This window comes from Phacochoerus africanus, chromosome 5, assembly GCF_016906955.1.
Source record: "Phacochoerus africanus isolate WHEZ1 chromosome 5, ROS_Pafr_v1, whole genome shotgun sequence".
In the NCBI taxonomy this organism is placed as follows: Eukaryota; Metazoa; Chordata; class Mammalia; order Artiodactyla; family Suidae; genus Phacochoerus; species Phacochoerus africanus.
The window spans coordinates 106,276,309-106,301,052 of NC_062548.1; the positions used below are offsets into that span (position 1 = coordinate 106,276,309).

A 24,744-nucleotide genomic window follows, 5' to 3' on the forward strand; every position below is an offset into this window, starting at 1 on the left:
TCAGGCTCCTTCTTTCTTTTCCCATAGCTGGTATATGCTTAAGAATATTGGCTTAAATTATGAAAAAAATAATTAGAAAAGTGAATCTGCTGCCAAAAATAGACATTCAGAAGTTTCTAAATTATTTTTGGAGTATGCCTGGCTGTTGTTCTCTTAGTATGAATAATCTAGAGTTTATTATTTTTTTCCATTGACGGATATATTTGGGGTTTATGTTACAGGTATCAGAGACAGAGACTAAGTCAAAATATATAAATAGGAGAGAAATTTCAGTATATTTGCTGAGATCCCTTGATTGCTTCAGTTTTATAAAAATGTATGTAGAGTTTTGAGTATGAAAGGATGGTGCATATATAGATGTTGCAGGAGTGATCAGAGATGTCCAACAGAGAAGAATTATTCTTAAAAGGAGTAGTGTTAGGTAACACCTTCCATCATGGCATTTTTTTTTTTTTAATCTTTTTCGGGCCTCACCTGAGGCATATGGAAGTTCCCAGGCTAGGGGCCGAATTGCAGCTGTAGCTGCTGGCCTACGCCACAGCCATAGCAACTCAGGGTCCAAGCTACATCTGTGACCTACACCACAACTCACCACAAGGCTGGATTCTTAACCCACTGAGCAAGGCCAGGAATCGAACACACCACCTCATGGTTACTAGTCACATTTGTTTCTGCTGCGCCACAACAGGAATGCCAAAACTTTTTTTTCTTTTTTCTTCTTTTTAGGACTGCACTCTCGGCATATGAAGGTTCCCAGGCTAGGGGTCTAATCAGAGCTGTAGCCACCAGCCTACGCCACAGCAACATGGGATCTGAGCCATGTCTTCAACCTACACCACAGCTCATTGCAAGGTCGGAACCTTAACCCACTGAGCAAGGGCAGGGATCGAACCCACAACCTCATGGTTCCTAGTTGGATGCATTTCTGCTGCGCCAAGACGGGAACTCCTGTAAGGACCTTTTAAGTGGTGCATTGTCCCATGGAGTTATAAACAGATGGTTATCTCTGGATTATTTTTCTTTTGTTCTTATAAATTTAGGGCTTTAAAAGTTGTTGGGTTTTAAAGTTGGTGGTTTTTTTGGTGGGTTTTTTGTTTGTTTGTTTGTTTTGGCTGTGCACATAGCATGCAGAAGCAGAAGTTCCTGAGCCAGACACGGCATCCAAGCCACAGCAGTGACAATGATGAATCCTTAACTGCTAGCCCACCAGGGAACTCCCTTAAAATTATTTCTTATAGTCAAGAAATACTGAAGCAATGTCAGTAAACAAGTTGATGAGCAAATACAGTTGAAATCTTTAGGGGAATAATAACTGTATTGATATTTTGATGTTATATATGACTATGACTTGCATGTCTTGATTAAAGAAATAGAACTATTTATTGAAGTTGGTGAGTAATTTGAATTACTTTTGAGCAGTCTGTCCATCTTTAGATCCTGTACTGTTTGTTTATTTGTTTGGGTGTTTTGTGTTGTTTTGTTTTGGTTTTTGCTTTTTTAGAGCCACACCCACAACATATGGAGGTTCCCAGGCTAGGTCCAGTTGGAGCTGTAGCCACCAGCCTACACCACAGCCACACCAGATCCAAGTCATGTCTGTGACCTACACCACAGCTCACTGCAGTGCCAGATCCTTAACCCACTGAGGAGGTCAGGGATTGGACCTGCATCCTCATGGATACGAGTCAGATTCGTTTTTGCTGAGACATTCTGACCCTGTACTGTTTTTGATACTTAGTCCATGGTAATGTGTCCCATGTATGAATGTTTAGTTAATTTGCATAGTATGTCATTCTGCCCTCAAGATTAGTGGGTTTTGTGGATAGAAAAGCTGTGAAATAATTGGAACAAATTAATGTATAATTAAGAGCTTAATTGGCAAATATGTATAATAGGAGTTTCAGTTGTATGAAATGACCTTGAATAGCTGGTGGCTGCTACTAAAACTGAAAGAACCTTGGGTGGCCTCCTAGATGAAGTAGGTATTTACCTTCAAAATGTTTAATTTATAGAACCTTTCCTTATTTTTTGTTGATTTATTTTAATGGTATGTTTGGGGGGGTTAAAGATTACATAGAAAGTGGTCATGTTAAAAAAATGTGTCACCAAGTTTAATTTATAGTAAGTTTATCCTTATCTAGATGCATAGCAGAGAAGTTTAGGAGAAACTATAACAAGATATTGAGAATAATTGTGTCAGGATAATGAAATTGCTTTTTTTGGTCTTTATTTTAAAATCTGTACTGAATCTCCTTCCCTCCTTTCTCCCCTCTCATTAAAGGAGAGGATGCTAGGTAGTGGTTTAGCTATACCAGTTTTAAAACAAAACTCTTGAGACCTAATTTTTTTTTTTCCTTTAATGGCTGCACCTGCAGCATATGGATGTTCATAGGCTAGAGGTCAAATCAGAGCTGCACCTGCTGGCCTATAAACACAGCCACAGCAACACCAAATCTGAGCCGCATCTGTGATCTACACTGTAGCTTGCAACACCAGATCCTTAACCCACTGAGTGAGACCAGGGATGGAACCCACATCCTCGTGGATGCTAGTCAGATTCTTAACGTGCTGACCCACAATGGGAACTCTTCCTCTAGCTCACTTCTTATTGAAGTTATAGAAAGCAATTATTGCTACAAACAGATAAGTCTGTTATAATAGGCCAATAAAGAATTTATTTTTGATCTTTATAATTTTTCTGTTTCCAAAGAGCCAGAGAGCATTATTAATGTATTTACTTGGTGGTATCATTTAGCTATTAAACCAACTTATATTTGTGAAAGGAGAATGTTGGAGTTCCTATCATGGCACATCAGAAACGAATCTGACTAGGAACCATGAGGTTGCAGGTTTGATCCCTGGCCTAGCTCAGGGTCCGGCATTGCTGTGAGCTGTGGTATAGATCACAGATGTGGCTCGGATCTGGCGTTGCTGTAGCTCTGGCGTAGGCTGGCAGCTGTAGCTCCGATTAGACCCCTAGCCTGGGAACCTCCAAATGCCATGGGTGCGGCCCTAAAAGGACAGAAGACAAAAAAAAATAAGAAAATGTTTTTTATTTTGTAATTCCTTCAGCATAGGCCTGGTTTCAGGGTTTTCATGTTTTGTTTTGGGTTTTTTTTTTTTTTTCTCATATGCAGGATTTTATAACTTTAGCAAGGAGTTTGTGTTTCTAAAAGGAATGTTTCTCTTATGGAATTTGTATCTTGCATTTATATTTGGTAAACTTAATTCCAGGAGTTACTGTGTCTATGCTTTCTTCTTTGATTTTGAGTGATGTGGGTTGAGAGAGCTAATAAAGCCTCATAGACCAGCGAGTACTTATTAAATACCTGTCATATGCAGGCTCCATTTCTAGATTCTGAGAGTATAAAGATGAATGAGGCAAAGCAAGAAATTTGTATGCAGGAACTATAATTTTGACAATTCTCCAAGTTGTTTAAATGAGGAAGCTGAAATTCCTAAGAAATTATATAATTTACCAGGCTACAAAGTGTTCTGTTTCTTAATAAGAAACCACTTGCCAATTTTTGAAGTATAGCTGTATGGCCTGGCTGCCTGATTAAAAAGCAGCGCTGTACCTGAGTACCTGACCTGATGTTTTTTTCTCTGGCTTTCTGTTGTCATAAAAAGCATGTTAATTGTATTTTAAATTATGTTTAAGGTTCTTGTTCCTTTGACTAGAGGATATCTTGTTTCCCTGTTCTGATCTGTTCTGATTTTTCTCTTCTCTCCCTTCATTTCTTTATTTTTTATTTCATGTATTAAAATATATTCCCCTTCCCACAGAGTATACAATGAAAAGTATATACTTCACCGTCTTGCTCATAGCATCTATGATTACCATATTCTAGTGAATCTTTTTATGGATTCTTTAATATTTAAAAATATTTAAGAATCTTAGAGATTTTTATATGAAATGTCCATTTGTAGTTGCTTCTTTTTATCTTTTGATTCTCTGTTTTTAGTAAGACAAATGAAAGTGTAGTGATTTCTTAGTATGGCACCTACTTATTTGGAAAATTCAGTAGAGGTGGTATTTCTGTTGTTGAGGGGGTCCCACACGCTAATCTTCTATCGAATTTTGTTTTTATTTTTAAATCTCTCTTGATTTCTGTATCTAGAATTGTCTAATACTGCTTGGAATAGCAGCCTGAGAAATAAACTGGATAGCATTATTAATACTAACAGAATTGTGCTTGAGGAGGGCATGATGTAGATAAAAGCTTTCAATCATAGGAGGAGTTTTCAAATATGCACCATCTACCTATGGATACCTGTGGTATCCAAATACCACAGTTTATTTGGACAAGTTAAGAGTTGACTAGCATTGGATACAGGTAGTGAAGATAACTGGTCTGTATGATTTGACACATGTTTATTAAAATCTGCTTCTACTTGATTGGGAAAATAATGTTAACTGAACTTGCTATATTCTTTCCCAATCTCCCTTTCAGCTATGTGATGATGATGCCATTTAAACGGCAGGCTCTAGTGGAATTTGAGAACATAGATAGTGCCAAAGAATGTGTGACGTTTGCTGCAGATGAACCCGTGTACATAGCTGGTCAGCAGGCTTTTTTCAACTACTCTACAAGCAAAAGGATCACTCGGCCAGGAAATACTGATGATCCATCAGGAGGCAACAAAGTTCTTCTGCTTTCAATTCAGAATCCTCTTTATCCAATTACAGTGGTATGTATTTTAGTAATACAAACTAAATTAAGAATGAGAAACATTTTTTTTTTCCTTTTTCACCTGCGTTCAGGGCATATGGAAGTTCCTGGGCCAGGCTTGAATCCAAGTCACAGCTGCAGCAACGCTGTATCTTTAATCCACTGTGCCACAGCAAGAACTCCACTAAATTAGAAATTATATTAGGATTTGCTGTGAGTGACCAACCTGTAGTTTTCATCATTGCCATCTACTTATATGAAAATAGTGAGTTTTTTTAAAAAAATTATTATTTTCTTTTGTTTTTTTAGGGCTGCCCCCATGGCATATGGAGGTTCCCAGGGTAGGAGTAGATGCCGGCCTACACCACAGCCACTGCAACTTGGAATCCAAGCCACGTCTGTGACTTACAACACAGCTCATGACAGTGCCAGATCTTTAACCTGCTGAGGAGTGAGGCCAGAGATTGAACCCGACTCCTCATGGATACTAGTCAGGTTCATTAACTACTGAGCCGTGACGGGAACTCCAAAAAGAATTATTAAAATTAATTTTAATTTTGATTATCAAGTTTCATGAACAAAGCAATGGTGAGCACTGAAGCTGTCAAAAGGTCAGAAGCATGATTGTCATAATTATATAAGCCCATTTAAAATTTTTTTATTATTTAGCATCACTGTTAATTCTCTTTTTGATAATGAAGTATGAGATGGACTTGTTGGAAATGATCCAAGAAATCTCTCACTCATATGCCTGCATAAGTATGAAGAGCATCTGCTAGGTGACAGAATCCCATAGTGCAAGCTGTTTACAGATAGTTTGTTAAAAACATATCTGATTTACTTTAAATTTTCTTCTTCACTCTTTAAAAAAGTGATTGGAAGAATTTTAAAAAGGATTCATATCCTGAACAAGTTGAGTTTTCTAGTTTGTAAGAGTCACATGCTGTTTAATAATAAGCCAGTGACAAGAACATTTGATTTTTGTAATAAATAGAATAGTACAATTAAGAGGAGCTTCATTCAGTATGATTTCTAGAAAGGATATATTATATTGGGACATAAACTTAAAACAAAGCTTAGGACACTAAATTTAATTAGACATTATCAATTTACTTTTGTAATATTTAGTCTTAATAAGCAGTATTGATATTTTTACAATATTTTGTGTTTTGAGAAAAAACAGTATAACTTCTACAAGCACTCTGATTTGTTTTTTGTATTCTTACTACCTAACGGTGTGGCTGTATAATTGTAGGTGCTCAAGAAATTTGAAAGTTGGAGTTCCTGCTGTGGGACAATGGGTTAAAGATCCAGTGCTGCTGCAACTGTGGCATAGGTTGCAGCTGTGGCTTGGATTCCATCCCTGGTCCTAGAACCTCCATATATCATAGGTGCAAGCCATTAACAAAAAGAAGGAAATTTGAAGGTTGAAGAATTATTCCTAAGGGGGTCTCTTAGATGATTCAGGCATCTTGTTTGGTGAAACTTAGCACTATATAAATGAGCTTCCGTGGGTCTTTTCTCTATAGCTCTTGTCCTCGAAAAATAAATACTAAAAACAAAAACAAAACTAAGTTGTTCTACTACTACTCTGTAATAAATATTTATTACTATAGTTTTTAAGTAATTATGATATTAAGCATTTCAGAGTCACATTTGGAAAAGTAATTGATTACAGTTTTGGTTTATTTTGTATTGTCAGAGATTGTTTTAGGCACCTGTTTAAAAAAAATTGAAGATTCATTTAGGAAATAAAGTAATAATACTTTCTAAATGTTTCATTGGAACTTCTCCAATGAGTGTAGATGAGGAAATAACTTTAGATTTATTAAAGTGTAACATTTTTAAAAGTTTAATTAGTGCTTAGTAGAAATGACATCTCGAGGTTTTTTTTAAAATAAAACAAAGCAGAATAGCATTTTTGTTTTTCTAAATATAAAATGTGATGTCTTATTTTCTTTCCTTCGTAGGATGTTTTATATACTGTATGCAATCCTGTTGGAAAAGTGCAACGTATTGTTATATTCAAGAGAAATGGGATACAAGCAATGGTTGAATATCCTTTATTTGTAAATTTTTAAATTGATGTATATGAATGTTATGTAATATGGATCTTTTCCTGCTTAATCATTTCTAGACAAGCAGTGTTTATTCTCCCTCGCTATCCCCCATGTCTCCTGTCTTAGTTTTAAAAAATGAAACAGTAGTACCCGCAGAGAATTTTACTTTTTCTTTTAAATGTTAGTATTTTTGATTAAAAATAACTTGTTACCGTAAAATAGTTCGGTGCTTCATCTTACAGTGTGCTTTGCCTTTTTAGTGTGTGTGTGGGGGGGTAACAGTATTTTATAATACGTACACTTGTATCTTTTTGAAATTTATCCCAAACTGACTTTTCTGAATCTCTCTTTAAAATCGGTAGTTTGGAAGTATCAAAATATTGGAGTTAGTAGAACCTTTCATGCCTTCATCGAATCTTTTAAATGGTTGTGGTTTATACAAGACCTGCTTCTCTATGTTAAATTTTGTTATTTGTTGAGTAAAAAGAAGTTGCAAAATAGTACATATAGTACAATTCATTGTAAAAAATAATTTAAAAATTCCCTGGGAGTTCCCTTTGTGGCTCAGCAGTTACCAACCCAATTAGGGTCCATGAGGATGCAGGTTTGATACCTGGCCTCGCTCGGTGGGTTAAGGATCTGGCATCGCCATGAGCTGTGGTGTAGGCTGCAGAAGCAGCTCAGATCCTGAGTGACTGAGGCTGTGGCCTAGGTCAGAAGCTGTAGCTCTGCTTCGACCCCTAGCCTGGAAACTTCCATATGCCTTGGGTTCTGCCCTAAAAAAAAAAAAAAAAAAAATCCCTAATCTGTATGTACATGTATATGTATAGAAAAAGGTGGGGATGTACAACAAACTCTTAATGGTGCTTACTTATGGCAAGGTGTTTTTGCTTTTTTTTTTTTGTCTTTTTGCTATTTCTTTGGGCCGCTCCCGAGGCCTATGGAGGTTCCCAGGCTAGGGGTTGAATCGGAGCTGTAGCCTCTGGCCTACGCCAGAGCCACAGCAACACGGGATCCGAGGTGCGTCTGCAACCTACACCACAGCTCACGGCAATGCCGGATTGTTAACCCATTGAGCAAGGGCAGGGACCGAACCCGCAACCTCATGGTTCCTAGTCGGATTCATTAACCACTGCGCCACGACGGGAACTCCTGTTTTTTTTTAAAATGACTTTTGTAGTTTGACTTTTTAAAAATTTCTTTTTATTTTATGGCCGTACCTGCAGCATATGGAAGTTCCCGGGCCAGGGATTGAATCCAAGTCACGATTGTAAAAACACTGGATCCTTTAATCCACTGTGCAGGGCTGGGGAATAAATCAGCACCTCCACAGTGATTCTTTATTATGCCCATTTTTTTTTTTTTTTTTAATTAAAGCCTTAAGTTTTTTTTGTTTGTTTTTTTGTTTGTTTTTTGCATTTTAGGGCTGCACCTGCAGTATGTGGAAGTTCCCAGGCTAGGGGTCAAATCACAGCTGCAGCTGCCAGCTTGTACCACAGCCACAGCAGCACCAGATCCAAGCTGTGTCTGTGGCCTACACCACAGCTCACAGCAACGCTGGATCCTTAACCCACTGAGCGAGGCCAGGGATCAAACTTGCATTCTCGTGGATAGTAATTGGGTTTGTAACTTGCTGAGCAACAATGGGAACTCCTAAATAATTTTTAAAAGCCAATAAAATGAAGATAAATGATTATAAACCCTGCCTTCTCAGAAATATATTTAAAAAATCAAGTATTTATTTTGTATTATATTGATTCTTTATAATGTTCTTCCTACTTTAAGTGTAAAATATTTCCTGTTTTAAGATAGCAGCTTTTGCTAGGGAATGAGGCCATGTGCCATTCTCCCTTTTCCTTCCCCCTCCCCAATTTATTTATTTATTTTATTCTTTTTAGGGCCACGCCTGCGCCATATGGAGGTTCCCAGGCTAGGAGTTGATTTGGAGCTACAGCTGCCAGCCTACATTACAGCCACAGCCACATCAGATCTGAGCTGCATCTGCGACCTACACCACAGCTCACGGCAATGCCAGATCCTTAACCCACTGAGCGAGGCCAGGGATCGAACCTGCAACCTCATGGTTCCTAGTCAGATTCGTTTCTGCTGTGCCACAAAGGGAACTCCCCCCCCCCAATTTATAAAGTACTTCTGATGACCTAGAAGGATTAATGTAGGTAGTGTAGTTTGGTTGTATAATGTTTTCGTATAATGTTTTCTTTGGTACCCTTGATCTTAAAAATAAATTCTACTAAAATTCATCTAGAAATTTTATCTGGTAAAGCATTTCTAAGAGTGAGATAATTATTTCTGATTTTTTTCAGTCTGTTAGAGTGTGAATAATTATAAATATTGGACATCTTAAACCAAATTTCCTTAACAGAGCTTATGTTTGAATCAGTCCTTTGTGCCCAGAAAGCTAAAGCAGCACTCAATGGAGCAGATATATATGCGGGATGTTGCACCCTAAAAATTGAATATGCAAGGGTAAATATTTTTTTCAACACTTCGCCAAAGAAATATTTATGCTTTGGATATACAATTTGAATTTATTTTCTTTTTAATCTTAACAGCCAACTCGTCTAAATGTTATTAGGAATGACAATGACAGTTGGGACTACACTAAACCATATTTGGGGAGACGAGGTAAGTATTTTATGCGTTTTAGAATGTACTTACATCTGCTGACGAATTTTTACATGCAGTTAGATTCCTTTTTCCTGAAATGAGCTAGTTCTTTCAAATGAAAACCTTGTTGGTGAAGCATTTGTTGCAAAAGGCCTTGTAAGGCTGGAAAAGAACCTTGAACATTAGTGCCCCCTACTGGTATGTACTGAGTTATTGATAATTAGTTCAACAAGAAGCCCACACATACAGGCACGCCCGCAGTTCAAGGACTTGCATTTCTCCAAGCAGCTCTCTCTCTTTGGAGGAGAGGAAACTGATTCAGAATATTCCTTACAAACTTCAAACTTGCACACTGCTTCTCTATGGAAAGGACTTTTCCCCCAAGCTGGACAAGGCATTAAGAAGGATAGAGGACTCCAGCAGGCTGACTCTACACTTCATCATGCACAACATCGGCATCAGCAAAAAGCCCTCTGAAAAACTCAGACTTGCAATTCACCTTGACTGCATACTGCATGCACCATCACCCCAAGTTTTTAAAGGAGGACACTTAACAGTACTTCAGACTTGCATGGGAAGAATACCATGATAGACTGTGCCCATTTATTCAAGTTGTATGTATATATTGGTTTGATTTCCCTTAAGGTTTCAGATGTAGAATTTAAAACTTCTCACTAACGGATACTAGATTTTATTTACCATGTTGTAAATCTTAATGCCCATTGCTGTAACTGTTTGCAGCTTAGATTCAAATTGTTAATTGACAGATAGCCAGGGCCAATTTATCTACAGGTCTTGGGAATTATACTGCTCAACCAATCCACACAGATAAAAGAGAAAAGGATTAGAAAGGTGCAGACTTGCTGCACTTTTGTTTATTTATTTATATTTTGTTTGTTTTTCTCAATTGTGGACATTTGATGAGAATAACATAATGATGAAAAGGTGCATTATATGTAAAAGACTATTTTCTGTGTGGTTTGATTTTTGTAAAGTGGCTGTTTATAAGTTGTCACTTTTTGTAACAGTTTAAGGTTATTACTCATGTTAATTTGTGTAACTAGAAATTTTGACATTTCAAATGGAGGTGAAATTAACATGTCTGTTCAAGGTAGAATTTATTTGAACTCGACAAATCTGAAAATAAGAGCATTTCATTTGAGATGCATTTTCACCTATAACTTCTAAATGCTAGATTTCATGAGCATAGATTTGACTGATAAAATTGTTCAACTGTGTGGCAATTCTGGAATATACAAATCAAAGTGTGGATCTTGTAAAAACAAGGGGGCTGCAGTATTGGCTACATCTTCACTACAATATCAGTGTTTGAACCATATGTTGGAAAAACTCACCAAGATGAGTATGCCTTTAGAAGTCAATAAATTAGGAAACATTTTTATGGCATCCAAAATATCTTGGGCAGTAGGGACTCCATAGTGCATATATTCTTGCCAAAAGGAGACAGTGCGGTGATCCTTTCATGTTCAGATATTTAGGACTTTTGGATGATTAACCCCTTTAATTTTCTATTCTCAGGAAATCATCTTGTCTTATGCATGGGGTTGCAAACAGGTTTGTTTGATAGTGCAGCTTGTCTGGACCCCACATTTTTTACTACTCAGAGAAATCTGCTTGGCATAGGCTTGGTAAAGTTGAATACAGTATTGGAAAATGAAGCCTTAGTGCTCAAACAGCAGAACAGGTGGTTGATGAGAAATCTCTCACTTCTCTCAAATTACAGTCAGTTATTGAACATTCAGTTGTTGGCTTTAAAAAAAAAAAAAACTCATTTGAATTAGTGCGTTCTGGTTGTATTTCTTTTAATGTCTCTTAAAACATTTATAGATAAGCTTTTTATTTTAATAGTGTTTACATCTATTCTTTTAAAAGATCTAAAGTTTACAGAGTCAGCTTAGATTAGATCTTCATACAAGAAATTATAGTTAGAAAATTTTAGAAATGTGTAAGGTGGATATTTAAATAGGGAAATATAATTAAAGGAGGTAAAACAGAAATTTAGTTGGTTATGCTTTTGAGGGAAAATTCTTGTTTTCTAATTCCTTACAGATATTTGTGTGATGAGACTATAGCAGTTTATTTTTTGTTTGTTTGTTTTTGTAGTGATTTCAGCATCCACTCAAGTTGGCATTGAATTGTAACTTTTTCTACCAAAGTGGAGAAAAAAAAGAGTGCTTTTATAAATATAACCTCATTTTTGAAAAGTTCTTTTCAGCTCAAATTATATTTTAGTATCAAGAATTCTTAGCTTGGACTCCAGAGACTCCCTCCAGAGATGTTAGGCAGAACTTGTGTATATTTGCATCTTTGGGAGAGAAAGGGTCCAAAGCTTCCATCAGATTTCAGATGAATCCATGAAAGTTTACAGTAAACTACTGTTTATAGACTGATATATTATTCAGTGTTCGACTTTTCTTCACTCCTTTATGTGACCTTGTATTAAGTAGTGAATGCTTCCAATAAAGAGAATTATTAACAGTGAGAATGTTTAGCTGAAAGATATCTTAGAAATCATGTACACCAACTCCTTCATTTTATGAATGAAGATTTCTGTGATTATATAGCAAATTAATGGTTAAGCTGAAATCTTCTGATTACCAATCCAGGGCTCTTTCCTTTATAGTACACAGTTAACTCTGTCAATAAAACTGAGTCATGAAGATATTACGGTGATTTTGGTTTAAGATCCAGATCAGAAAAGGACTTAATATTTAACATTTGGTAGCATGCTTAAGCAGAGGAATGTTAGCAGAATGAATTAGCAGATGGGTTGATTGAAGAGGAGTGAGACTTAAATGATGATGCTGGAAGTTATGTATTGGAAAGAAGGAATTGTGAGTATTTAGACTGGAGAAGAAATGACTGGGGAAATGGAGGGAAGAGCATAATAACTTCTAAGCGTTTGAAAGAGATTTTGGAGAAAGGTTGAGTAATAAGTAAGGCTGTGGGTCCCAGAATGGAGTAGAATATATGGAGAGGACAAAATTCTACATGGTATAAACATTTTCTCATGATTTAGGACTAACTGAAAATGTGAGGAAAAGTAGTTACCTCAAGTTACTGGTGTTGGGTAAGCAGAGGTAGATGGTCCCAGGGATGATGTAAAGAGAATTTTTACATTGAATAAAAGTTGAACTTGATGACCTCCTAGGACCCTTTCAATCTATGATAACTTGGAATAGGTAATTAAAACAATACTTCTGTAGACTGAAGTGAAAATTAAAGCATTTCTCATCTCCCATAAACCTCATTTGTTTAGGTGACTAAGGATATATAGAAAGCCTTTCTTCTTTGAATTTTCAAAGATTAGAATGACCAGACTCTTAAGTACATTAAAAAGAATCTTTCAATAGAAAGGTATAATTTGATCAGCAAACTTTCTAGTACTATGCATTGATTTTTAAAATTTAATAACTAACATAAGAAGTGCTATTTTAGAAACTTTGAAGCAATTTTTTAACTGATGTCTGATTTGGGAAAATTGGCATGCCATCCCTAAAAATGTAGCTAGCATAAAAATTATCCTTTAGAAGTATTGTAGTACTCTCATCCAATAATGTAGCCCCCTTGGTTAGCTTTAACTTGGCATTTTTAAACTTTGGGGGTGGTGCTCCTAGTTCTGCCTGGTGTTAAGGTCTGTAGACAATGACTAATCCATGATACAATATGGGCCAGTGATGTGCAAATTTCCAGCTCTCAAGTCAGTAGGTGTTTGTAAATATGTGTATATACATACAAAATACTCTGTGTTTACTGATTGTGAAACCATGTAATACAGGTTGTTGTTGGCTTATGCTGAACTTCTTGAAAGAAGCCCACTTTGAAAATGTGTTGCTGTTGAAGCTAATAGTATGCATCAGGTACTGTCTTTCAAAAGTACTGCACTTAAAGCTTGTTTTAAAGACGTGCATTGGTAAAAACTTCTGTACAGTGTCAAACTCTAGCATTGTGTACATTCACTTTCTGAAAAGTATCCATTCTTTCCTTAAATTTGAAAGTGTGATTGTATTTGGCATTTGCCAAAAAGATATTTTCAAGTTAAGTGGCGTTTGTTAGATAGAATTATTTTCTTAAACTTTTGGTGTTTGTATTTAAATTGGATATGAATGGATGTTTAACATTAACCCGGAATTGCATTTTTATGAATTGTAATGGATGTTTTGAATGGGTGTTTCCCATGTGAGAACTCTGTTAAGTACTTGGGTCAAAATTGTTAAAACCATGTTTCTACTTTTGTGTCAGATAGAGGAAAGGGTCGCCAGAGACAAGCCATTTTGGGAGAACACCCTTCTTCGTTTAGACATGATGGCTATGGTAAGTTTGTCAAGGCAGAAGGAAGGTAGTATAGACAAACTATTAGAATTTTTGCATTTCTGATGAAGAATGGCACAATCCTTGTCTCTGTTTTTCCTGCTCACCTGACTTGGTTTATGGGATCAGCCCCTTATAAATGTATTCCAAAGGAGTGGTCCAAAAGCCTTTGTTTTCTTAGGCTATTGTTATATCATGCAATCTTTGAGATAACTGAGAGCTTTTGGTTGGGATTGAAAGCCTTTTTACCATTATATTTTGTTTTGATTAGTAATGGGCTCTGGTCTATTAGAGGGCCAAAAAATTATAGTTCAGTAAGTGTCTTTTCTTTCATTCTAGCAATTATGAACAAAGAGGAATTTTGAATAATAAAGGCAGAGAGAGTGGGGTATTTGTTGAAAGGAAACATGTTTTTGGTTAGATCCTTAATTCTTTTAGTTTTATAGTTGGTACTTCAGCTTTGGTTAAGTTAATATTTAATTCTTTTTTAAAAAACTTCTTAGTTTTAATGTTTGCTATGTTGATAAGATTATGAAACCTAGAATAATAATCTTCCCCAGGAAAAAGTTAGGTATCAGACTGTTGCCTTTGTAAGTAGATGTTGAAAATTGTAATTGATAAAACTTAACTGGTTGTTAGTTGTGTGTTCTAGAGTTTTTGTAGTTTTTAGCAGTAGTTATTGACTCCACCTATTCTGTGGTTTAAAGTAGAAGTATAATTAGAAGTACTATTAGAAGTAGTAGAAAATAGAAATTGCTATATTGTACTCTTGGGATTTATTATTGAAAAAGCCCCCCAGTATTGCCTGTTGTCCGAAATGTTTTCAGTTGTATACGTGTTTGGTGACCATTCTTAGCTGTGAGTTTTAGCTTATTTCCTGAGTCTTTATTTTCATTCTAGGAATTTAGTGTGTGTGTATTTTTCAAGTTTCCGTAGTATATATTGCAGAAGAGATTGAAATAGTCTATGTTGGAGTTCCCGCCGTGGTGCAGCGTAAACAAATCTGACTAGGAACCATGAGGTTGCAGGTTCGATCCCTGGCCTTTCTCAGTGGGTTAAGGATCTGTCGTTGCTGTGAGCTGTGGTATAGGTTGCAGACGTGGCTCGGATCCTGCGTTGCTGTGGCTATGGGGTAGGCTGGCAACAACAACTCTTGATTAGACCCCTAGCTCTGATTAGACCCCTAGCCTGGGAACCTCCATATGCCTTGGGTGCAGCCCTCAAAGAGACCAAAAAAAAAGAAAAAAAAAGAAAAAAGAAATAATCTGTGGTTATGTCAGAACAGTAAATGTGTTATAAAATGAAAATCTTATTGCAGACATTTTATTGTGTTCCTTGATCATTTTTCTTAGTTGTTTCTTTAACAGAGTGAATAATAAATACTTAGGTCATATGAGTTGGTCTGATCCTGAGTAAAGAAACACTTATTAGGAACCTACTTAACCTTGTTTAATGGAAAGTTACAAAAGAGTGACTAATCAAAAGTTCGTAGTGTGCCAAAGAGTATATAAATGTGTCATGGCAGTCAGCTTAAGGTGAAAAATTAACCAGTTAAATGTTCTGCCAAAGGGGGTTAGAAAAATCTGTGAAAATACATATGAAGGACAAAGAACTCTATTGTAGTGCAGTGTTGACACAGAGTGTTTTCTCAGTATGGCTTTTTAGGTTTGCCTTCTCTTATAAAATATGTGAAAAATTACATAAACAAGAATATATTATATCCTGGAACTTTATTTTTTAAAGCTATTGTGAAATTCTTTGTTTCATGCCCTAATTTATTTAGTGTTTATGTGTATGTATATAAATTTTAAATTTGTAAGCTTCCTTAAAAAGAGAGGCGCAAAATTCTTTGGAATGACACTTGTTAAATAGGGATCATTCAGGTTCTGGAGAATCTTGCTGAGGAAGAGTGGTTGTCGTGGGGTTGTATAGGGGTAACCGTTCTGAGCTATGCCCATTGAAACATTTAACTCAAGAAAACTTGTTCTTTTTTCCTAGGGAAGTAAGCAGAATAGGGTATAAGAGAGAGAGGTAAATAAAGATTGGTCGAGGAGAGAAGTAAGATGAGGAAATTGGGGAAAAAGCACAGATGGGAATGAGTGCTAATGATATTGAGCCTTTTTACAAATGCTTTAAATCATAGCTGTATCCCTTCAGATAAACAGTTCAGCAAAACAAGTGTATTTGCATTTTGGTGTCATATCATAGGTGGTTTTTCCTTTGTGATGATATGTGAGAAAGAAGGAATGGAAAAGGTTTATTTAGTAGATTAATAAATGTATTCATTAGTTTATAATAGCAGTATAAATCTATACTTTCACAATTCATTAGGTCTTTTAATTCGGAAAGCCCAGCTCTAGGAGATGAACTAGTAGAAGCCCTCATACTTGAAAAGTGGCAAAAAAGAATGTACAGATTTTTCTGCTCTGAGTCCAAGAAAAATTTGTATATTAATTGCTAGCATCTTTCATATGGTTCCTGGACCAAAGATTTTGAAGTATCAAAGACTGGGAAAGGCCTTCAAAATGTTCAGAATACCATATATATAGCATTTCTCCACATAAGTGAATTTTTAAAAGCCTGAAACACCAAAACTTTTTGTATGAACTACTTAGTATAGAAAGCTTCTAAGATATTTTTTTCCTTCTTAATACAGGTAATAATTTAAATAGTGTAAATAATGTAACTTAATCCTATTGCAATGTCATAATTATAAACATCAGGTATCTTTTTGCACTGAGTTTGATTGTTAACCTATGGCAGTAGATCTCAAAGAATTCTGGGATCTTGGTCAATTTAAGCAGTGTGGAAGTTTCCACTGCCCATCTATTGTACATTTTTCCCCTTTCTGTGAAAAAATTTAGTGATAATAGTAACATGTCAAAGCATATGGTAGTAGTGGGAGTGGGTGGAGTATAATATGTATACATATATTTGCAATAGGTGTAAGAATGGTTGATATTTGAGAGCTTTCTAGTGGCCCAGCTGTTTAAGGATTGGGCTGTGACTTGGGTTTGATCCCTGGCCTGGGAACTTCATATGTCACTGGTGCAGCCAAAAAAAAATATTTGATATTTGACCTCAGTATATGTATAGTAGCCTAAATTAGAGGCCAAAATATATATGATTACTAACAAGTAACTCACCATCAGCTGTATTGATTGTTTTGATAAACTATGATAAGCAGCAATAAGAGTCCTTGAAAACCATGATCAATTTAAGGCAATACTGATGATGGTATATTGATAAAGTATGCCTCCATAAAATTGCAGAAACTCACACTATGTTTACATTTGTTCAGTGGTAGTGTTGCTGTGTTGTTATGAATGGCAGCTATATTTAAACAACTGAATACTGAATTGGAGTCTGCATAAGCTGCAAAAATGTTCTATGATACCAAAATATAGTAGTTCTTAGTAACTCACTTAGTAGATGAAAAGTGTCCCTTGGTCTTACATAAAAATAAAAGCCATTAGCATTATATATCTTTACTTCTTGAGAAATGAGGAAAGGACTTGGGTTTTTGGATTGGTTTCTTGCACATAAAGTGAATCTTTGAATGCACCCCAGAACATCCTTCTGTAATCACTGACTCAGGAGCACCTAAGATGTGTGGGTTTATATTTTTCAGTTACATATCTCCGTCTTAGTTGCTTTTTCTTATTCTTTTGCCTCTTTTCTTGCTGCTGTAAATTTGCCCTATGCCTGCTTTTAGTATCATAGTTTCTCCAGACGCCCTCATTCCTGTCTATTCCATTCACTCTAACTTTGTTTTTCTTTTTACTTCTAATCTGTTATGGATGGGAAAACCAGATAAAGTTGTTTAGAACTACTCTAGAGTTAGCAAGTTGATTCTTAATAAAGATTCTCAGTATAAGAGATTTGTGTGTTTCTATGACAGCAATTTCAGGTACTCAAGCATTGTTTTCTGGATTCTCGATGTTTCAAAAAATGGAAGTTGCTAAATACTGATACCTCTGACTTGGGGGGTTATTATCTAGGGTTTTAGTTTTCTAAATTATAATCAGGGGAATAAAATACTAACCTCAAAGTACATTATAGTAAAATATATTCAAGGAGACAAATTTTCAGTGGAACTAAAGATGTCCTTTTTAGTTCTATCTGTATAAAGATGTTTTCCTAGATTTCACTATAGATTTTATTGTATTATTCTCCAAAAAATGTTGGCAGAAGTTTTTTTTTTCTTTGGTCTTTTTGTCTTTTTGCCATTTCTAGGGCCACTCCCTCGGCATATGGAGGTTCCCAGGCTAGGGGTCCAATTGGAGCTGTAGCTGCCAGCCTACATCAGAGCCACAGCAATGCGGGATCCGAGCCGCGTCTGCGACCTACACCACAGCTCACGGCAACGCCAGATCCTTAACCCACTGAGCAAGGGCAGGGATCGAACCTGCAACCTCATGGTTCCCAGTCCGATTAATTAACCACTGAGCCACGACGGGAACTCCAGAAGTTTTTTTTTCTAATGAGGTATAATTTATATACAGTGGCCTAAAGTTTTACATTGATTTCTACCCCCTCTCTATGGCCTGATCTTACATACTTTTTTGATAAACTACTACTACTATTTTTTAAAACTAGGAACTTAAAGTCTGGTGTATGCAGGTGTGTGCAGGTCAATGTATATTGGATCTGGTGCAAATAAATATAGATTTTTATTAATTCTCACAGGTTATATTTGAATATTCATACATTTGAGTTTTCCTTGGACATACATCAACCTAGCTAATATTAAGAGTTTATTTTTATGTGTGGTAAAACGTATCTGCTAAAGTTTTGTTATATTTTGTTTTGTTTAATAGGATCCCATGGTCCGTTATTACCTTTACCAAGTCGTTACAGAATGGGCTCTCGAGATACACCTGAGCTTGTTGCCTATCCATTGCCACAGGCTTCTTCCTCTTACATGCATGGAGGAAATCCCTCTGGTTCAGTTGTGATGGTTAGTGGATTACATCAGTTAAAAATGAATTGTTCAAGAGTCTTTAACCTATTCTGCTTATATGGAAATATTGAAAAGGTAAGTTTCATTTTATATTAGCTTCTTTTGCTAGGATATGTAGTAGGAAAATCTGAAAAGGCTACGAATATATGTCTTGTATTTACAAACATGTCAGTTCTTTCAGTAGTGATCCATATAAGCTGAAAATCCATCAGGTAAGGATTCTGGAAATTGGTTTTTGTTGGTATGTGATCAGAATAGGTTGTTGGTACTAAAAACAACAGTAATTTATTTTTAAAATTACTGATATAAATAGAAGTCCAAACAGTAAATAGTTTAATCGGTTATTAGCATATTATAGGCATATATAGTCTATGTACTTTTTTTTAAAATCATTTTAGAGAAATTCTAGCATTTAACATGTTGAACTGTGGAATTTTAAAAGAACAGTTGCTTCATGGAGCTAGGTGTACATAAATTTGTCTGAGAGCTTGGCCACAGCCGTGAATTTTAGGAGCGTTCTAGATTTATATATTTGCCTCCCAAATGCTAGAGTTTTAATATCTTCTGAGGAACAACATGCTTTTAGCTCAATCAGTATTTGAAACTAACCCACTTTGATAGATTATGTCCAAAAGTTTCTGTCCAGAAGCTTACACTCAAAAAGTAGCAAAACATTTAAATTTTACAGATTTTGAAGATCTTTAAAATTATAACTTTATTTTCACCAGATAACTCTGGTTTCCCCAGATCTGTGATGTTTTGTTCATTGCTATCTCTCAAGTACTTAGAATAGGCCCTGTCACAAGGTAGACTCTGGACTGTTTTTGAAAGACTCATGGAAAATGTAACTGGGGAAGTGATTGTACTCTTGCTACCAGTTATTTGATATATTCGCTAATCTGAGTTTCAGTACTGGAGTAATGTTATCTTTCCCTGTTGTTTTAAGTGATTTTTGGTATTCTTTTCATAACAATAAAAAAGTACAGGTGTGTGAGTCATGTGTGTGGGAGGGGGAGAGTGGAGTTAGTACTCCTAGTTCTTAGTTCATTAATTTTAAAGCCTCTTTGATCTGATACAGCAACTTGGAAAATGTCTGAAAAAAGATTTCCTCTACATAACTACTTGACCAATTTTTGAAAAGAAGGAAAGGAAGAAAATTGCACATTTGGTTTAGAGGATAGCATATGGGATATTTCTGCTTATATAACTAACCAAGAATACGTAGGACAGATTTAGCAACACTGGAGAAAGTAATTCAGATTTTTTTAACATAGACATTTATCTTAGGCACCCGGTTATTTAGATAAGGTCTTGGAACTGCATGCTTGATAACTAAATGGGCTTTAATGTACATTTTAACCTTCTTTACATAGTGTTATTTTTATGTTTATGCTTTTCACATTTGTAGACAACTGGAATCAGGCAGTTTAATCAGCGTCTTTAGATCATTGTGGTTTGTGTTACAAACAAGTTGTCTCATGATTTAGAAACCTAAATTACTTTTTCTAATACAATTTAAGTTTTCTGTATTTTATTTGAATAATTCTAGTCTCCCTTATTCTACATTTCAAAAAAATTAACAGTTTAAGTGATACATTGTGAGATATTAAAATCAACCCATCATAATCCTTTAAAGGTCTATATATAATTAATTTTTCTAACTTTTTCTTCAGATTTACCAGTAAAATAACTACATATTTTATATAATTACTATTATATTTGTAGGATGTTATTGGATTAATCAAGAGAGAGAAATTTTGCCCACAAGAAGATAGTTGATTTCAAATAAGGCTGAAAAGTTCTGGAGTTCTTGTCATGGCTCAGTGGTTAATGAACCCAACTAGTATCCGTGAGGACACGGGTTCAATCCCTGGCCTTGCTCAGTGGGTTAAGGATCTGGCATTGCCCTGAGCTGTGGTGTAGGTTGCAGATGTGGCTTGGATCTGGCCTTGCTGTCGCTGAGTCGTAGGCCAGCAGCTACAGCTCCAATTAGACCTCTAGCCTGGGAACCTCCATATGCCATGGGTAGGGCCCTAAAAAGATAAAAAACAGAAAAAAAAAAAAAAAAAAGCTGAAAATTCCTGTCCTGCTACAACTGAGTTTTGTTCAAATACAGGTGTAGTATAAAAATGCTAGGGTAGCCTATTAAAATTAATAGTGCTGTGTTGCATTTGTTGTGTAAATACGTTCCCACTATTCCTTTGAGACTAACAGATAAGAAGGAAGAATGTTCAAGCTGTCATGAATGTTAGCGGTATTTAATACCTATTGAGGGATTTTCCAGGGGGTAGGCTGTATGCTGAAAGATTGTCATACTTTGTCCCATCTAACCCTTACAGCATCGTTTGCTAAAATTGGAAAAATATAAGAGGGATAAAGATGGCCTCAGTCAAAGATGTCATGAAAACTTGTAAAGTATTGCCTATTTTTTAAATTGCCCCACCTTGCACAATCCTTCTTATTGGCAGTGCTATCTCGAGGCCACTTGTATTATTTCTCATATAGTATCTTGTTTATTGCTTAAAGCATTAACTAGCACCCTGAATAGTTAGTAGTTACTACTTACTTTAAAATTTCTGACCTACCTATTAGAATATAAGCTACAAGGAGTTCCCTGGTGGCCTAGCTGTTCAGAATTTGGTGTTGTCACTGCTGTGGCCTGGGAACTTCTACATGCCTCAGATACATCAAAAAAACAAAAACGAACAAAAAAAACAACAGAGTATAAGCTTCAAGAAGACCATGTCTATTATGTTTGCCATTAAATCCCCAATGCCTAATTATTAAAACATATTGGCACTTAATAAATATTTATTGAGTGAATAAATACGGATGAATCCTGCCACATTATCATTATCTCCATCTTATAGGGATGTCTGTGGCTCAGAGAAGTGAAGTAAATTGTCCCAGATTATATAACTAGTAAATAAGAGTCAGGGTAGCCCTGTGTTCTTCTTCAGTGTGCTATACAATGAACTATAGTTTTCTTTTTTAACTTCATTGAATTTTTATAAGAGTTAAGAGTGTCTAATAGAAATCCTGTTACTGTAAAAGGGAATTAAGTATTCACCTTTTTGGAATTTTGTGTTTACAGGTAAAATTTATGAAGACCATTCCTGGTACAGCACTAGTAGAAATGGGTGATGAGTATGCTGTAGAAAGAGCTGTCACACATCTTAACAATGTGAAATTATTTGGGAAAAGACTTAATGTTTGGTAATTATTTATCTTAAGTGGTAAATTTAAAAGATATCCTTTTTATTTGAGACATTAATTTCCATTTCACTATATTTTATTGTAACTTAAGGCACATCTGAAACTAGTAGCTTTAGTGATGTCATTTTTAGACACTTAGGGTCATACAGTTTAGATTTTGCTTATTACTTATACTTAGTTTTTAGTTTTATGATCATAAAATAGCTTCTTAAAGTGAGCAGGTTTTGGAGTTCCTGTTGTGGCGCAGTGGGTTAATAAGAATCCAACTGTAGCAGCTCTGGTCGCTGCAGAGGTGAGGGTTCTATCCCTGGCCTGGCACTGTGGGTTAAAGGATCCCACAGTGTTGCCAGAGCTGCAGCATAGGTTGCAATTAAGGCTTGGATTCATTCCCTGGCCTGGGAACTTCCATATGTTGCAGGTGCAGTCATTAAAAAAACAAAAAAACAAAACAAAAAAACCCGTAGTTTTTATATTAAAATTTTCTAATATGAAAATATATTCAATAGATTTTTCTTTAACTTATGTCTAAACTATAAGTGATTATAAATCAAACTAAACTTAAATATTTAAATAAATGTTCAAAATAGTAAATATTTAAATTGTATTTAAATAGCTACACATGCCTTTTTTGTTAAGATTGACGCAGGCATACATGTTAACATTTTGAAACTGCCTGCTTGCTTCTTTTTATCTAACAAAGTTATGTTCTGTACCTCTTTCCTTTCTAATCTTTAGTGTTTCTAAACAACATTCAGTTGTTCCAAGTCAAATATTCGAGCTCGAGGATGGTACAAGTAGCTACAAGGATTTTGCCATGAGCAAAAATAATCGCTTTACAAGTGCTGGCCAAGCATCTAAGAATATAATCCAGCCACCCTCGTGTGTGCTGCATTATTATAACGTTCCATTGTGTGTCACAGAAGAAACCTTCACAAAGGTAGGCACTAGAATATGAGAATTGTGTAGACTGTTATTGTTTCCTGTTTTAAAATATATTTTAGCATCATTTTAAAGTTTGATCTCTTCATCTTCTAGGGGTTGGTTTTTTTTTTTTTTTTTTTTTTTGGTCTTTTGTCTTTTGAGGGCCGCACCCATGGCATATGGAGGTTCCTAGGCTAGGGGTCTAATCAGAGCTGTTGCTGCCAGCCTATGCCAGAGCTACAGCAACACCAGATCCAAGCTGCTTCTGTGACCTACATCACAGCTCACGGCAACGCTGGATCCTCAACCCACTGAGTGAGGCCAGGGATTGAACCTGTAACCTCATGGTTCCTAGTCGGATTTGTTTACGCTGCACTACTATGGGAACTCCCATCTTCTAGCTTTGATATTATTAGTGTTCTGTTACTTATTTGGTACTTATTATATAGCTCATTTTTTTTTAATTTTTTTTCTTGGCCATGCCCACAGCATGTGGAAGTTCCAGGGTCTGGGATTGAACCCGAGCCATAGCAGTAACAACGTGAAATCCTTAACTGCTAGGCCACCAGGGAACTCCTATAGTTCATTTTTTGACTGCTATACTTTTCTGGCCTCCATCCTTCATTATCTTGTTGGTTTGTGGCTCAGTCTTTTTGTGAGTTGGAATTAGAATGAGGTACCCTTATTCCTGCATTCAGAAAGCTTTTTTACCATGGTCTTAAATCTCACCCATAACAAAATTTTATATATCCCTGCATTTTCCCCTAAGTGTAGGAAAGTTAGGGGAAAATGCTTCAGAAAAGAGATGATTTTTTTGAAACTCTACTCTCTCTTTTAGGTACTTGATAAATCCTGGTCAACTCTGAGAATTATGAATCTTGGTTTTATTGTATAGCAGTAAAATTATATACATAGTTTATAGAATATCACTGTTTTAATTGATCTTCTCATGTAACTTATTAATCTAAAATTCATTTAATTCATTCATGCCATCCTCAAAACTTAAATGCTACCATAAATTTTACTTTCTGGGGATAAAAAAAGGTAAAAATATTATTTTGGCCATATTTTTAATGGAGTTTTACATTTCTTTGACAGTTGTGTAATGACCATGAAGTTCTTACATTCATCAAATATAAAGTGTTTGATGCAAAACGTAAGTGCACATTCCCTCTTTTTTTAAGTTTTCTAGTTAATTTGATGACAAGCAAATAACTGAATTTGTGTTTCTTTGTTTTGTTTTAGCTTCTGCCAAAACACTTTCTGGGCTGTTAGAATGGGAATGCAAAACTGATGCAGTAGAAGCCCTTACAGCACTAAATCACTACCAGATAAGAGTTCCCAGTAAGTTAAATCGTGTCGCAATTATTCAATGGGAGTTACCTTCAGAAACATTGATAATAATTTTAAAACATTAGTTTTTTTTAATACAGAGAACTATAAATTTTAAAAATGCATATAAATCCCACACCCCACATGATTCTTATATTTAGTTACCTATTGCTATACAAGTTATCACATGTGCCCTTAAAACAGCGAACGTTTATCTTACTGTTTCTGAGGATCGGTAATCTTGTGTACAGCTTAGCTGGGTAGCTGTGGCTCAGGATCTCTCACTGTAGTTAGCTGCAATCTGTAGTCATTTCAAGTCTTATGACTGGGACTGGAAAATCCACTTTCATGCTCACTCATGGTAGCTTGTTTCCCTTAGAATGAGTGATCCAAGAGAGACGAAAACAAAAGACCAAAAAAACAGAAGCCATAGGGTCTTTAATAACCTAATACTGGAAGTGATATATACCATCACTTATACTGCAAACTTATGGTCACACCAACCAACCATGGAATATAGTGTGGGAGATTATAGTGCTCTAAATATCAGGAGATAGGGAGCTTTGGGGCCATCTTGGAGACTAAATGCCTTAATTCCTGTTGATCTTTTTAGAAGAAA

The 24,744-nt window shown here is 35.7% G+C and overlaps 1 protein-coding gene across 2 annotated transcripts in view; it reads left to right on the forward strand.

Moving 5' to 3' along the window:
- The window catches only part of HNRNPLL (heterogeneous nuclear ribonucleoprotein L like), a 41,517-nt gene that overhangs the window by 12,090 nt on the left and 4,683 nt on the right, over positions 1 to 24,744 (forward strand). The window contains exons 3-12 of one of the 2 annotated variants that reach the window (XM_047782256.1): positions 4,455 to 4,692; positions 6,644 to 6,729; positions 9,124 to 9,220; positions 9,307 to 9,379; positions 13,625 to 13,696; positions 18,514 to 18,731; positions 21,751 to 21,872; positions 22,608 to 22,809; positions 23,892 to 23,949; positions 24,039 to 24,137. In XM_047782256.1, the coding sequence (XP_047638212.1) occupies positions 4,455 to 4,692; positions 6,644 to 6,729; positions 9,124 to 9,220; positions 9,307 to 9,379; positions 13,625 to 13,696; positions 18,514 to 18,731; positions 21,751 to 21,872; positions 22,608 to 22,809; positions 23,892 to 23,949; positions 24,039 to 24,137 (1,265 nt within the window). The remainder of the gene's footprint in view (positions 1 to 4,454; positions 4,693 to 6,643; positions 6,730 to 9,123; positions 9,221 to 9,306; positions 9,380 to 13,624; positions 13,697 to 18,513; positions 18,732 to 21,750; positions 21,873 to 22,607; positions 22,810 to 23,891; positions 23,950 to 24,038; positions 24,138 to 24,744) is intronic. The other variant, XM_047782257.1, reaches the window with a different exon arrangement.